Genomic DNA, 17232 nt, shown 5'->3' with positions numbered 1-17232 from the left:
CTTAATACACTCAGACCAGTTGCTGTTTAAATTTGATTTTTATGGTGACGATACCGCTTTAAGAGATTTCTCCTTTGATACCTGCCGTTGGTGACCTGTAATTACCTTCAACTCTTAACAGCTGAAGTTATGCCAATGAAAGCTGCACTACTGAAGTGTGGCCGCTAGATGTCAGGAGCGGTATGTGATGAAAAACCGCGCGTTGCGAAGCTGTAGCGCTACGCTAGGCCAATAGGCGTAACAGAATAGGTCTTTCCATTGGGCCGTACGGAAGGTGCAGTTACGCGGAGGCGCCGCCAGATGTCACCATGGTACTGGCTGTGTCTCCCCTGCTGTAGTTCCGGGCTCCGGGCGGCGGGGGTCGCTGCGGGGCGGGCGGAGGCGGGGCAGGCGGAGGAGCCGGGCGGCGGGTGTCAGGCTGGAGCCCGGCTGTCAGTGTCAGAACGGAGCCCGGACATGGCCGATGTCTTCCCGAGCAGCGAGCCCGGCTCTTTCCACGATGGGGTCAATCGTTTCGCGCGGAAAGGGGCGCTCCGCCAGAAGAACGTGCATGAGGTGAAGAACCACAAATTCATCGCCCGATTCTTCAAGCAGCCGACCTTCTGCTCGCATTGCACCGACTTCATCTGGTGAGTGACCCCATAGATCTGCCTATATCCATGTATCTGGTGACTACTTACTTTTGTGTGTCCTGTGCTACCTGCTGAATGCTGTGCCTCCTACTGGCACTGTGCTTACACCTAATACTCCTATATTATATACTACAGACTGCCATGTACTGTATCCATCCCCTGCTGCCCCCCCATATACTATATACAGGCTACTGACCACTGTATACATGTCACCACCTGCTGAATGCTGTGCACTACCTCCTACTGGCACTGTGCACCCACATCTAATACTCATATATTATATACTACAGACTGCCATGTACTGTATCCATCCCCTGCTGCCCCCCATATACTATACAGGCTACTGACCACTGTATACATGTCACCACCTGCTGAATGCTGTGCACTACCTCCTACTGGCACTGTGCACCCACAGCTTACACATAATACACACACATATATATACTACAGACTGCCATGTACTGTATCCATATCCTGCTGCCCCCCATATACTATATTATACAGGCTACTGACCACTGTATACATGTCACCACCTGCTGAATGCTGTGCACTACCTCCTACTGGCACTGTGCTTACACCTAATACTCCTATACTACAGACTGCCATGTACTGTATCCATCCCCTGCTGTCCCCCATATACTATATTATACAGGCTACTGACCACTGTATACATGTCACCACCTGCTGCATGCTGTGCGCTACCTCCTACTGGCACTGTGCTTACACCTAATACTCCTATACTACAGACTGCCATGTACTGTATCCATCCCCTGCTGCCCCCATATACTATACAGGCTACTGACCACTGTATACATGTCACCACCTGCTGAATGCTGTGCACTACCTCCTACTGGCACTGCTTACACCTAATACTCCTATACTACAGACTGCCATGTACTGTATCCATCCCCTGCTGCCCCCCCCATATACTATACAGGCTACTGACCACTGTATACATGTCACCACCTGCTGAATGCTGTGCACTACCTCCTACTGGCACTGCTTACACCTAATACTCCTATACTACAGACTGCCATGTACTGTATCCATACCCTGCTGCCACCCATATACTATACAGGCTACTGACCACTATACATGTCACCACCTGCTGAATGCTGTGCACTACCTCCTACTGGCACTGTGCTTACACCTAATACTCCTATACTACAGACTGCCATGTACTGTATCCATCCCCTTCTGCCCCCCATATACTATATTATACAGGCTACTGACCACTGTATACATGTCACCACCTGCTGAATGCTGTGCACTACCTCCTACTGGCACTGTGCTTACACCTAATACTCCTATACTACAGACTGCCATGTACTGTATCCATACCCTGCTGCCACCCATATACTATACAGGCTACTGACCACTATACATGTCACCACCTGCTGAATGCTGTGCACTACCTCCTACTGGCACTGTGCACCCACAGCTTACACATAATACACACACATATATATACTACAGACTGCCATGTACTGTATCCATATCCTGCTGCCACCCATATACTATACAGGCTACTGACCACTGTATACATGTCACCACCTGCTGAATGCTGTGCACTACCTCCTACTGGCACTGTGCATTCACAGCTTACACATAATACTCATATACTACAGACTGCCATGTACTGTATCCATCCCCTGCTGCCCCCCATATACTATATTATACAGGCTACTGACCACTGTATACATGTCACCACCTGCTGCATGCTGTGCACTACCTCCTACTGGCACTGTGCACCCACAGCTTACACATAATACACACACATATATATACTACAGACTGCCATGTACTGTATCCATATCCTGCTGCCCCCCATATACTATATTATACAGGCTACTGACCACTGTATACATGTCACCACCTGCTGCATGCTGTGCACTACCTCCTACTGGCACTGTGCTTACACCTAATACTCCTATACTACAGACTGCCATGTACTGTATCCATCCCCTGCTGCCCCCATATACTATACAGGCTACTGACCACTGTATACATGTCACCACCTGCTGAATGCTGTGCACTACCTCCTACTGGCACTGTGCTTACACCTAATACTCATATACTACAGACTGCCATGTACTGTATCCATATCCTGCTGCCCCCCATATACTATATTATACAGGCTACTGACCACTGTATACATGTCACCACCTGCTGCATGCTGTGCACTACCTCCTACTGGCACTGTGCTTACACCTAATACTCCTATACTACAGACTGCCATGTACTGTATCCATCCCCTGCTGCCCACCCCATATACTATATACAGGCTACTGACCACTGTATACATGTCACCACCTGCTGAATGCTGTGCACTACCTCCTACTGGCACTGTGCTTACACCTAATACTCCTATTCTACAGACTGCCATGTACTGTATCCATCCCCTGCTGCCCCCCATATACTATATTATACAGGCTACTGACCACTGTATACATGTCACCACCTGCTGAATGCTGTGCCTCCTACTGGCACTGTGCTTACACCTAATACTCATATACTACAGACTGCCATGTACTGTATCCATCCCCTGCTGCCCCCCCCATATACTATACAGGCTACTGACCACTGTATACATGCCACCACCTGCTGCATGCTGTGCGCTACCTCCTACTGGCACTGCTTACACCTAATACTCCTATACTACAGACTGCCATGTACTGTATCCATCCCCTGCTGCCCTCCCATATACTATACAGGCTACTGACCACTGTATACATGTCACCACCTGCTGAATGCTGTGCACTACATCCTACTGGCACTGTGCACCCACAGCTTACACATAATACTCATATATACTACAGACTGCCATGTACTGTATCCATACCCTGCTGCCCCTCATATACTATATTATACAGGCTACTGATCACTGTATACATGACACCCCCACTGGATGCACTATATTAAATGTGCAAGGCACGCATTACACACGGTATACACTGTTACATGTGTAACCCACATATTGCACTCAGTTTACCTATACACTATATTACCCGTACACGATGTATACTACTAAGTTTGTACACTGCATTTTCCTGTATGCTCTATACACTGCACGCCAGATGCACTATATTATCTACACTGACCATATACTGCACTTCTAGACACTTTATAACCACATACACTGTGCACTATCTTTGTATACCACACACTATAGCTAGTCTGTATATGTTGTATTACCTGTACACCTCATATACTGTACACATATTACATGCCTTCACTATATACTGAACACTGTATGCATTATGACCTTTACACCCCAAATACTGCACCCTGTGTATATTATATGATCTGTATACGCCAAATAGTGTGTACTGTATAACCTATATGACCTATACACCTCACATACAGCGTACCATTGGTTACTTGTACACCCCATTTACTACTTGCTAGTAGTAGTAGTAGTTATATTTTTAAGCCCTCCTGTCAGAGCATGGATAATGCAGGGGCTGTTATATCTGCATGGTTTACCAATATCTGCAAACACAAGAGGCTTTTTTTTTTTTTTACATATAATAAGCATAATAATTTTCACGTGTGAGAATTTGCTGAAGTCTTTTCTCAGGCGATATTTCAAATTAATTGAGAGCAGCTTTTCTGCTGCTTGCGAGATATTTCTCTAGCAAGACTTATGGACTAACCGTAGACCTGCAGAAAGCCGGTGTTATTTCTACCACACTGTCCATTGTTACAGGCGTTCCGCAGTGCATGTGTTCTTTACTTGATTCTTCAGTGAGTAAGGAAAGTGACCGTCTTTGGTGTGGACACCATCATGTAATCATGCACCCAGATGTGATGAACCTGCTTACCCCAGCCAACACAAGTGCAGCACCCTGGAGAGGCTCTGCTGTGCAGTAACTGGAGTCTTTACGGTGCAGCTTCTGTTACGGTGCCTACTCTTGGGTGGCACAACACCTGCTTGCCAGTTGTGAACTAACATCAACTACTATGTGCCAGTGTGTGTGACTTATAGGGGTAACACCAGCCATGAATGTTATATAATGATTACTCTCACGCCTTCTGTCTTTGACACAAACCTGTTTAGCACTGTGTGTCCAGTATGCTGTAATCTGCATTTTCTAGGCACATGCTTTCTGCACAAACAAACCTGTGTGGCATGTTACATGTGTGCTGAAATCTGCCTCAGGGCCCGTTTCCACTTGTGCAGTGCAAATCGCAGCAGTAAAAATTTGCATGCGGATGCAAATTTCGCATGCGGTTGTATGCAAATTCGCATGAAAATTCGCATGGATGATGCTGTATGCGAATTTAACCATGGCAGTGCCGGTGTGCTTTTACATTGATTTCCATGCGAACTCGCATATTCGCATACCCAAGCCGCAGGCGATTTCCCTATTAAATACATTAGCGGCGATTCACATGCATTCCACACGCAGGCGAATTCTGAGGGCTCTGCCGTGCAGAAAAATCCTGCACAGAAAAACGCGGAGAAATCCTGACAAGTGGAAACAGGCCCATCCACTTGTATTGGCTGTGCGAATCTGCATGCAGGAAACGCATGCAGATTCGCGGTAGTGGAAACGGGCCCTAAGGCTCCTTGCACACTGGAAATCTGTTTTCCGATTCCGTTTCTGATTCCGATCTACAATTCCCGATTTTTCCCTGAATGAAATCAACAGAAAAACGGAGTCAAAAACGCAGCATGCAGTAACGATTTAAAGTCGGAATCGGATGTAAAAAAAACTATTAAAATCGGAAATGCATGCAGTGTGCGGGGAGCCTCAGGGCCTGTTCAGACTATGCGCGTTCCTAGCCGTTTTCAGGGAACGCGTACGAGTACCAAAAACGCATAGAAACGGCTCCTAATGCTTTTGAATGGGCTAGTTCACATGTATGCGTATGAGACGCATACGTTTCTCATCCGCATTGCTGCACGCAGTTCTGTGCGTCACGCATAGAAACGGACGCAATGAAAGTCTATGGACGCGTATCAAAAACGCGTACTATTGCGTTTTTAGCGTACGTTTCCCATAATTCTTTTTTTTCCCCCTGGGTCACGTGTGTGTGTAAAACGCAATAGAAGACTCATTAGAACGCAAGAAAAACGCATGCGTTTTTCAACTTGCGTTTCTTTGATTCTATACGTGTTCTTCATACGCTGACAGTCTGAACAGGCCCTAAGGGTGGACAGGTGGCAGTGGAAATTAAGGAAGCAGTCAGGCTACTACAAGCTGAACAGGTCAGGTGACCACTCCTCTAATGTGACACCTGTATAGTAAGTTTTGGGGAAGGCCAGACACCTGATTCCAGGAGATATCCAATCAGAGCTGCAGCCAGCAGGTGTCTGACTGCCAGTATCCAGCTCACAGCCCAGCCTGGGGATGCTGATAACACACACTGCACTGTATATTACCATCCAGCATGGGGAACCTTTGAAAATGCGATTTTCCCATTGCTGTACAGTAATGCCAGTTATCACTCATAGGCTATCATTCATAAAGCATTTCCGCAGCTGACTATACCGACCACTCGGCAAAGTCAGCATTCATAAAGGCTCTTTCCGCATTAAAAAATGACACTACAGAGCAGAGTGATAAATCACCGCCTTGTGCGGTGATTATCGGAACAAATGTAGCAAAATGTTAATTCATAAAGAATACCGCCAGCGGTGTGAGGTCGGGAAGTACCGCTCACTCTGATGTGGCGATAACAATGTAAGTGAATGGAGACACACAGACCTCCCAGGCAGCTGCAGTAGAGCGGAACACGGAGAAATGTATCAACTCGGCTGCTTCCTGTGTCGCCGCAAATCTACCGCCTGCCTACCGCCAGCCTAGTTCGGAGAATCTCCGCACTGCTTCCGCACATGGATACTTCTTTATGAATGCCCACCCAGAAGTCTAAAACACAGCCAGCGGTGTTTTTCCGCATCGATTCCCCTTACCGACAGCCTCTTTATGAATGATACCCATAGAGGGATGCAGGAAGATGGTGCATGTACACCTGGGAGAGTGCTTTGGGCTCCTCTTATCATGGGCTGTTGACGGTCCTGATGGCAAATCTCAGTTGTGCTGGAAAAATGCGCCCGTAGCCTTTTTAGTGCACTTGCAAAGTTTTATTCAGTTGTATGGAATGTGGCAGAAAAGCGATCACTCCACAAATGCAGCAAGTATTGTGTTCTTTCTGTACGGCATCACACTGGCGGCAGCAGAGTGCTGTGTTATATCTTATAACATTGGCATTCTTGAGATTGGAAGATTGGGTTGTATCCTCATATGTAGTAGGAACAGGGCCTAAAGTAGGTACAAAATACGTTTTAGGCTAAGTTCAGGTTGTTTTCTCTCCCTGGGAAGACAGGCAGCTTTCAGAGCAGATAAACTGTACTTTGTAATTTTGTAGACAAACAGCGTTACTTGTGCACAGAAGCAAATATAACTGTATGGGTAATACAAGGTAGGAAAATGCATTATTATTGAATGTTATGTCAGCGTTTTATCCCACTTTAACTTTCATATTTCGGCATGAAGTATGACCATACAGCATGTAACATGCTACCTACATACACCGTCCCAGGTGATTTCCCTGCTGCAAGTGTAACACACAGGGCCATATAGGGGTGTCGTGTGCCGACCTCCCACCACACATAAAACAATACAGGCAGAAAACATCCCAAGGCTGCTTCTCCATGGTCTCCTTAGTTTTGTTGTCAGTGGGGTAGCCATGGAAACCATCAGTCATTGTTTGCTTCACGTGTGCTCTGCCTCCCACATATTTTTATGACACTCGTGATGCTGTGTTTTCTGTGTGTCAGTCATGCATGTCTCAGTGTAACACGGAACTCCTGGGTACTCCTCCATTGTTGGGATCAGAGCCTCATGCCTGTCCCATGACACGTGTGGAGTTTCCAGCATCCCTGCATGGATTGTCAGCTCTGTGGGTTATACAGTAAGGAAGCTCTGCTTGTCGCTACATGATCTGAGTAACTACAATCTCCCCTCCCCCCCCCCCCCCCCCTTCCTAACATTACCAGAGATTCCAGATTCCCTACCAGTCCCTCCACCACCAGCTTCTGATGGGCTAGAGGAATTTCTAGAAAACTCCATGTACTGGAATTGCCCTATGCTATAGAAGAGTTACAGCACTTCCCGAAAAACCCATCAGCATGCTCTTTTGACTGCTGGGCGTTGTAGTTCAGTTGGGTTTGTTGGTAACTCCCCCCCCATCCCATCATCAGAGTTCAGTGCCTGGACAATCCCACATCTCCTCCGGGAAACTTGCTGTATCAGGCTGGTAGCAGCAGTGTGAGCTCCTGATTGGTCAGCAGAGGCACACTGGAATCTCTGCATACTTTACTTTGTGCAGTAATGAGAAGTGCTGAGTAGGAGGGTGCAGGAAGACCCTGGAATGTGGATTTCCCACAGCTGATGAGGGGTGTCCTCATCTTGCATTAATGCTGGATAAGTTCCTGCCGGAAATTGCCGACTGTTTAATTAACTCTGCCGGAGCCACAACAACCTCCCTCCCACCCAACAGCTTCTGTAACATCCTATTCATGTGGGAGTAATCCGCTGCCCCTCCATTGTTCAACTTATGTCTGTTTATAATTCCTTGTGCTGCTGGACTCTGCTCCTTGCCCTACATTCCTCTCCTGATATACTCTGTGCTGCTGGAGGACTCTGCTCCTTCCTCCATCTAACTCTCCTCTCCTGATATAATCTGTGCTGCTGGAGGCCTCTGCTCCTTCCTCTACCTAACTCTCCTCTCCTGATATACTCTGTGCTGCTGGATGACTCTGCTCCTTCCTCCATCTAACTCTCCTCTCCTGATATAATCTGTGCTGCAGGAGGACTCTGCTCCTTCCTCTATCTGACTCTCCTCTCCTGATATACTCTGTGCTGCAGGAGGACTCTGCTCCTTCCTCTATCTAACTCTCCTCTCCTGATATACTCTGTGCTGCTGGATGACTCTGCTCCTTCCTCCATCTAACTCTCCTCTCCTGATATACTCTGTGCTGCTGGATGACTCTGCTCCTTCCTCCATCTAACTCTCCTCTCCTGATATAATCTGTGCTGCTGGAGGCCTCTGCTCCTTCCTCTACCTAACTCTCCTCTCCTGATATAATCTGTGCTGCTGGAGTATTCTGCTCCATCCACTGACTCTCCTCTCCTGATATACTCTGTGCTGCTGGAGGACTCTGCTCCTTCCTCTATATAACCCTCCTCTCCTGATATACTCTGTGCTGCTGGAGGACTCTGCTCCTTCCTCTATATAACACTCCTCTCCTGATATACTCTGTGCTGCTGGAGGACTCTGCTCCTTGCCCTACATTCCTCTCCTGATATACTCTGTGCTGCTGGAGGACTCTGCTCCTTCCTCCATCTAACTCTCCTCTCCTGATATAATCTGTGCTGCTGGAGGCCTCTGCTCCTTCCTCTACCTAACTCTCCTCTCCTGATATACTCTGTGCTGCTGGATGACTCTGCTCCTTCCTCCATCTAACTCTCCTCTCCTGATATAATCTGTGCTGCAGGAGGACTCTGCTCCTTCCTCTATCTGACTCTCCTCTCCTGATATACTCTGTGCTGCAGGAGGACTCTGCTCCTTCCTCTAGGTAACCCTCCTCTCCTGATATACTCTGTGCTGCTGGAGGACTCTGCTCCTTCCTCTATATAACCCTCCTCTCCTGATATACTCTGTGCTGCTGGAGGCCTCTGCTCCTTCCTCTACCTAACTCTCCTCTCCTGATATACTCTGTGCTGCTGGAGTATTCTGCTCCATCCACTGACTCTCCTCTCCTGATATACTCTGTGCTGCTGGAGGACTCTGCTCCTTCCTCTATATAACCCTCCTCTCCTGATATACTCTGTGCTGCTGGAGGACTCTGCTCCTTCCTCTATATAACACTCCTCTCCTGATATACTCTGTGCTGCTGGAGGACTCTGCTCCTTCCTCTACCTAACTCTCCTCTCCTGATATACTCTGTGCTGCTGGATGACTCTGCTCCTTCCTCCAGCTAACTCTCCTCTCCTGATATAATCTGTGCTGCTGGAGGCCTCTGCTCCTTCCTCCATCTAACTCTCCTCTCCTGATATACTCTGTGCTGCTGGATGACTCTGCTCCTTCCTCCATCTAACTCTCCTCTCCTGATATAATCTGTGCTGCTGGAGTATTCTGCTCCATCCACTGACTCTCCTCTCCTGATATACTCTGTGCTGCTGGAGGACTCTGCTCCATCCACTGACTCTCCTCTCCTGATATACTCGGTGCTGCTGGAGGACTCTGCTCCTTCCTCTCTCTCCTCTCCTGATATACTCTGTGCTGCTGGAGGACTCTGCTCCTTCCTCTGACCCTCCTCTCCTGATATAATCTGTGCTGCTGGAGGCCTCTGCTCCTTCCTCCATCTAACTCTCCTCTCCTGATATACTCTGTGCTGCTGGATGACTCTGCTCCTTCCTCCATCTAACTCTCCTCTCCTGATATAATCTGTGCTGCTGGAGTATTCTGCTCCATCCACTGACTCTCCTCTCCTGATATACTCTGTGCTGCTGGAGGACTCTGCTCCATCCACTGACTCTCCTCTCCTGATATACTCGGTGCTGCTGGAGGACTCTGCTCCTTCCTCTCTCTCCTCTCCTGATATACTCTGTGCTGCTGGAGGACTCTGCTCCTTCCTCTGACCCTCCTCTCCTGATATACTCTGTGCTGCTGGAGGACTCTGCTTCTTCCTCTATCTAACCCTCCTCTCCTGATATACTCTGTGCTGCTGGAGGACTCTGCTCCTTCCTCTCTCTCCTCTCCTGATATACTCTGTGCTGCTGGAGGACTCTGCTCCTTCCTCTGACCCTCCTCTCCTGATATACCCTGTGCTGCTGGAGGACTCTGCTCCTTCCTTTATCTGACTCCCCTCACCTGATATACTCTGTGCTGCTGGAGGACTCTGCTCCTTCTGCTACATTCCTCTTCTATCCTGATATACTCTGTGCTGCTGGAGGACTCTGCTCCTTCTGCTACATTCCTCTCCTATCCTGATATACTCTGCGCTGCTGGAGGACTCTGCTCTTTCTGCTGCATTCCTCTCCTATCCTGATATACTCTGTGCTGCTGGAGGACTCTGCTCCTTCCTTTATCTGACTCCCCTCACCTGATATACTCTGTGCTGCTGGAGGACTCTGCTCCTCCCACTATCTAACACTCCTCTCCTGATATACTCTGTGCTGCTGGAGGACTCTTTTCCTTCCTCTATCTAACCCTCCTCTCCTGATATACTCTGTGCTGCTGGAGGACTCTGCTCCTCCCTCTAACTCTCCTCTCCTGATATACTCTGTGCTGCTGGAGGACTCTGCTCCTTCCTCTATATAACCCTCCTCTCCTGATATACTCTGTGCTGCTGGAGGACTCTCCTCCTTCCTCTATCTAACCCTCCTCCCCTGATATACTCTGTGCTGCTGGAGGGCTCTGCTCCTTCCTCTATCTAACCCTCCTCTCCTGATATACTCTGTGCTGCTGGAGGACTCTGCTCCTTCCTCTATATAACCCTCCTCTCCTGATATACTCTGTGCTGCTGGAGGACTCTGCTCCTTCCTCTATCTAACCCGCCTCTCCTGATATACTCTGTGCTGCTGGAGGACTCTGCTCCTTCCTCTATATAACACTCCTCTCCTGATATACTCTGTGCTGCTGGAGGACTCTGCTCCTTCTGCTACATTCCTCCCCTCTCCTGATATACTCTGTGCTGCTGGAGAACTCTGCTCCTTCCTCTATATAACCCTCTTCTCCTGATATACTCTGTGCTGCTGGAGGACTCTGCTCCTTCCTCTATATAACCCTCCTCTCCTGATATACTCTGTGCTGCTGGAGGACTCTGCTTCTTCCTCTATCTAACACTCCTCTCCTGATATACTCTGTGCTGCTGGAGGACTCTGCTCCTTCCTCTATCTAACCCTCCTCTCCTGATATACTCTATGCTGCTGGAGGACTCTGCTCCTTCCCCTACATTCCTCCCCTGATATACTCTGTGCTGCTGGAGGACTCTGCTCCTTCCTCTGACTCTCCTCTCCTGATATGCTCTGTGCTGCTGGAGGATTCTGCTCCTTCCTCTATCTAACCCTCCTCTCCTGATATACTCTGTGCTGCTGGAGGACTCTGCTCCTCCCTCCATCTAACTCTCCTCTCCTGATATACTCTGTGCTGCTGGAGGGCTCTGCTCCTTCCTCTACCTAACTCTCCTCTCCTGATCTACTCTGTGCTGCTGGAGGACTCTGCTCCTTCCTGTAACTCTCCTCTCCTGATATACTCTGTGCTGCTGGAGGACTCTGCTCCTTCCTCCATCTAACTCTCCTCTCCTGATATACTCTGTGCTGCAGGAGGACTCTGCTCCTTCCTCTATCTGACTCTCCTCTCCTGATATACTCTGTGCTGCTGGAGGACTCTGCTCCTTCCTCTATCTGACTCTCCTCTCCTGATATACTCTGTGCTGCTGGAGGACTCATCTCCTTCCTCTGACTCTCCTCTCCTGATATACTCTGTGCTGCTGGAGGACTCTGCTCCTTCCTCTATATAACCCTCCTCTCCTGATATACTCTGCGCTGCTGGAGGACTCTGCTCCTTCTGCTACATTCCTCTCCTCTCCTGATATACTCTGTGCTGCTGGAGGACTCTGCTCCTTCCTCTAACTCTCCTCTCCTGATATACTCTGTGCTGCTGGAGGACTCTGCTCCTTCCTCTAACTCTCCTCTCCTGATATACTCTGTGCTGCTGGAGGACTCTGCTCCTTCCTCTAACACTCCTCTCCTGATATACTCTGTGCTGCAGGAGGACTCTGCTCCTTCCTCTATCTGACTCTCCTCTCCTGATATACTCTGTGCTGCTGGAGGACTCTGCACCTGCCTCTATATAACTCTCCTCTCCTGATATACTCTGTGCTGCTGGAGGACTCTGCTCCTTCCTCTATCTAACACTCCTCTCCTGATATACTCTGCGCTGCTGGAGGGCTCTGCTCCTTCCTCTATCTAACCCTCCTCTCCTGATATACTCTGTGCTGCTGGAGGGCTCTGCTCCTTCCTCTAGGTAACCCTCCTCTCCTGATATACTCTGTGCTGCTGGAGGACTCTGCTCCTTCCTCTATCTAACTCTCCTCTCCTGATATGCTCTGTGCTGCTGGAGGACTCTGCTCCTTCCTCTATCTAACACTCCTCTCCTGATATACTCTGTGCTGCAGGAGGACTCTGCTCCTTCCTCTATATAACCCTCCTCTCCTGATATACTCTGTGCTGCTGGAGGACTCTGCTCCTTCCTCTATCTAACCCTCCTCTCCTGATATAATCTGTGCTGCTGGAGGGCTCTGCTCCTTCCTCTATATAACCCTCCTCTCCTGATATACTCTGTGCTGCTGGAGGACTCTGCTCCTTCCTCTATCTAACCCGCCTCTCCTGATATACTCTGTGCTGCTGGAGGGCTCTGCTCCTTCCTCTATCTAACCCTCCTCTCCTGATATAATCTGTGCTGCAGGAGGACTCTGCTCCTTCCTCTATCTAACCATCCTCTCCTGATATACTCTGTGCTGCTGGAGGACTCTGCTCCTTCCTCTATCTAACCATCCTCTCCTGATATACTCTGTGCTGCTGGAGGACTCTGCTCCTTCCTCTATCTAACCATCCTCTCCTGATATACTCTGCGCTGCTGGAACGACATATTCTGTTATTGGGGGTGGGGGTTGGGGGGTAATGACTGTGTGCACAATGCAGGGGGCAGGCTGAATAGGCGAACAATAGGCTGGGGCTGTGTTTGGATGAAATATTCTGCTGGTCGGGATCTTTTGGTGTCAGGGAGGATACGAGGTGTGCTGTACACACACTAGATTCTTGGCTGCCTCTTCTGAGAACCCTCCAGAGTGTGTAGAAGGCGTTACTCCCCTCTGCTGATGTCATCTGTGGTGCAGCTATCTACCCTCTTTCCCTGAAATTAAGTCATCCTCTGAAAGTAAACCCTAGCAGGAATTTTGACCATGCTCGAAATATAAGCCCTATCTGCAGTAAGGGGAAAAAATATGGCAACTTGTGCTATTACTGAAGCTCATGGTCTCATTGGCAGGACCAAGGCTCTGTCATTGGGCCAATCACTGCACTCGCTGCTACTCAGTGAGTGCAGCGATCAGCTCAATAACAGGCATGGCGCCAGTAGAAACACAAGTTGCTGTACTTCTTCCCCATAGGCTGAAGATCGGGGACAAAGCAGCATGGAGCTAGGGGGAAGAAGATGATTAGGGGAACATGGAGCTAGGGGTGAGAGGAAGAAGCAGGAGGACATTGGGGGACATCAGGAGGACATAGGATTACATGGGACACAGGAGTTTAGGGGATAGTGGAGGACACAGGTACAGAGGGAGACACTAGGAGGACACTAAAGGTACAAGGGTGACACAGGGGCACACGAGGTGGATCCAGCAGAGGAAGAGGCAGCACAGTGGGGAAGGCAGGAGGACACACAGCACAGGAACTTGTGTGTTCATAGAAATATGACATCCCCTGAAAATAAGCCCTAGCACAACATTTGGAGCAAAAATTAATATTCAGTGTTCTCCCCAGGCTCTTTTAGCCGGGTGTTCCACCCGGCTAGTTTTGGTGGGCACCCGGCTGTCATCAGCTCACCTCCTTCCATTCTGTAAGCAGAGTTGCACACAGAATCACCGGCCCTGCATTCTCTCATCTCGCCCCACCCGGCTTTTTCATGCCACCCGGTTGGAAAAATTTTCTGGGGAGAACATTGATATTAGACACTGTCTTATTTTTGGGGAAACACGGTAGCTGGTGGTGCCACTATGCACTGAAGACCGGGGAGGTTGTGCCCCTCAGTTGGTGCAGTATAGGGAGACACTGCATTGCCAGCAGAAATACTTCACTGGGTTTCTCAAGAAATAGTCTTTCTGTCTGTTTTGGATTCCTGTGATTGGTGGAATTCCATTCTATTGGGGAAGGTGTGATTGAGCAAAGTGGTTGATATTTAGCCTGAAGGGTGTGTGGTTACTGCTGAGATGTTTACAGTAACAATGCTGCTCTTCAGTCATTGGGCCAGGGGTCATGTGTAATTTGGTGTGACTCGTTTACCTGCACTCTACAGAGAAATCACATTCCGAAATACAGACTGCAATGCTGATGTTCAGTGTTGTCGGATGATGTGGAATGCTGCAATAATTTACAGAATTCCCCAATTTTCAATGTGTATACGCACGCACGCACGCACGCACGCACGCACGCACGCACGCACGCACACACACACACACACACACACACACACACCACTTTTTTCCTCCACAGTTTTGGCAGCATAGCGTGCTCTCTTAAGTCCCGTGCAATGTCCTGACCGCAATACTACATTATCTACAACCTATTAGGTTATTTATTGCATTCACGCTGCAGGACATCACGCAACATTTGGAAGGATTGCGCATAACTTAACCACTTAAGGACCACGGGGTTTTCTTCTGATCGGTGCTGCGTGGACTCTCCAGCCCGCAGCACCGATCAGGAAATAGCCAGGGCGATCAGACTTCCCCCCCCCCCCCCCCCCCCTTTTTTCCCCACTAGGGGGATGTCCTGCTGGGGGGGGGTCTGATCGCCGCCGGCTGCCTGCACTTTCCGGGGGGGCTCTTCAAAGCACTCCTCCGCAGCGCTTTCCGACCTCCCCGGCTTTCCCTCCCTCTCCCTGTACCTGTGAGTGGCGCAGGACGGAGTTCCGTCCTGCGCCGGATAGGACAGGCTTCTGCCTATCAGATGCCGGCGATCCCCGGCCAATCAGAGGCCGGGGATTGACTATCTACGTCACGGCGCTGCTGCGCAGCAGCGCCGTGTGATGTAAATAGCGGGGATTTCTTCCCCGGATGTTTACATTATGCATGCGAGCCGCGATCGGCGGCTCGCACACTGTTCACGGAGACAGTCTCTGTGAACTAGCATGGAAAGGCCGCTCGACCGAGCGGCCGTTTCCATGCTATACCACTAACGACCCGCCGACGCCTATGGGCGTTAGGCGGTCGTGAATTGAACATCATCCCAATCAGTAGCTGATACCCCCTTTCCCATGAGAAAGCCTTTCTGGATCATCAGGGGGCTCTGTATGGCTGATATTGTGGTGAAACCCCTCCCACAGTGTGATGTCAGGATCATGGTTCTGATCTCACACTTTGAGAGCCTTGTTGCATTGTGGGAAATAACAGCTGTTTCCAACTGCCAAAAAAGCAAGCAGCATCTCCTTCCACTGGCATCACCTGCCAGCAGTAAACGATGTCACCATGTGATAAATGTCAGACTGTAAATCGGAGAGGAAAGATTTTACAATGAGCAAACACTGGCTAAATCATTTATACATAATTGTAAAAATGAAGCACTTCTTGAGACGCCGCCTCCTCTCCCCCACCCGCTGCCTCAAGTTTTTATGATCTCGACCAACCCCCCCCCCCCCCCGCCCTCAGGTGCCCCTGTAATTATACGTTACCTGCCGTCGCCCATGCTGCTACCGTCCTTGCACTGCCGCAACTGCACCCCCATGTGGTTACCAGTGCTATAGCACGTGGGGCGTGTGTATGAAGTCATGAACTCATGAGCCCCACATGCTATATGCAGGTAGTCGTGTGGGGCCAGAATGTGGAGGTACGGCAGACACTAACGGACGGTCATGACAGGTAAAGTATAACTCCACAGGGCACTGCGGGAACAGCAGCCTGACAATTCCATTGCATTCATCGTTCCCGATTATTGTGCGTTGTTACCACCACGCACCCGATCATGCATGTCGGCCCAAGATTTTCCAGCTGCGCCCAATTTCAACCAGAACTAGATCTCATCGTCGATTGGGCATGCTTTTTGCATCACTGATTTTCATCCGTTTAGATTATAATTATTGATGATTGATTGGCCACCAGGGCGAGTAAACTTTAGGCACCTTAACACTTTTAGCCGTAGGTCCTGAACAAGCGTGCAGATCAGATGTTTCTGACTGGATTAGCTGCATGCTGGTTTCAAGTGTGTGACAGTACTGCAGCAAAGAGAACGGCAGGATAGCCAGGCAACTGGTATTGTTTAAAATATAGGTAAATATGGCAGCCACCATATTCTTTTCACTTCAGTAAGGAGTTTTGAATCAGGATGATACCATTTATTGGCTAACTTAGAGATGAGTAAACCGTGAGCTTTCGGCTTATAAAATCCTTTGTCGGACTAGTTCCTGACAAAAACTGAAAAACACAGCTTAGATACACTGACATACAGAGGAGAAACCTTCTAAAACGCCTTCATTTCCTTCTCAGTTCAGGTGTTTTAGAATGTTTAGAATGTTTCTCCTCTGTATGTTAGTGTATATAAGCTGTGTTTTTCAGTTTTTGTCAGGAACAAAGTCCGACGAAGGATTTTTATGAGCCGAAAGCTCACGGTTTAATCATCTCTAAGTTAGCCAATAAATGGTATCATCCTGATTCAAAACTCCTTGCTTTTAGGGCCCGTTTCCACTAGTGCGGAAACTGGGCCGAATCCGCAGAGTTTTCCCGCTGGCACATCGCTCGGGGAAACTCTGCCATAGGAAGTAATGGCACCGCCAGACGAATCACTTGCCCTAGCGATTCGGCCTGCATTGC

The 17232-nt window shown here is 49.0% G+C and overlaps 1 protein-coding gene across 2 annotated transcripts in view; it reads left to right on the top strand.

Moving 5' to 3' along the window:
• Positions 1–391: 391 nt before the first annotated feature.
• The window catches only part of PRKCA (protein kinase C alpha), a 535637-nt gene continuing 518796 nt past the window's right edge, over positions 392–17232 (top strand). For both annotated transcript variants that reach the window (XM_068262584.1, XM_068262583.1), the window contains exon 1: positions 392–629. In XM_068262584.1, the coding sequence (XP_068118685.1) occupies positions 457–629 (173 nt within the window). In that variant the 5' untranslated portion in view covers positions 392–456. The remainder of the gene's footprint in view (positions 630–17232) is intronic.

Source organism: Hyperolius riggenbachi, chromosome 12 (genome assembly GCF_040937935.1).
Source record: "Hyperolius riggenbachi isolate aHypRig1 chromosome 12, aHypRig1.pri, whole genome shotgun sequence".
NCBI lineage: Eukaryota > Metazoa > Chordata > Amphibia > Anura > Hyperoliidae > Hyperolius > Hyperolius riggenbachi.
The sequence above is the reverse complement of the archived record's forward strand: the minus strand, read 5'-3'. Positions and strand labels throughout refer to the sequence as shown.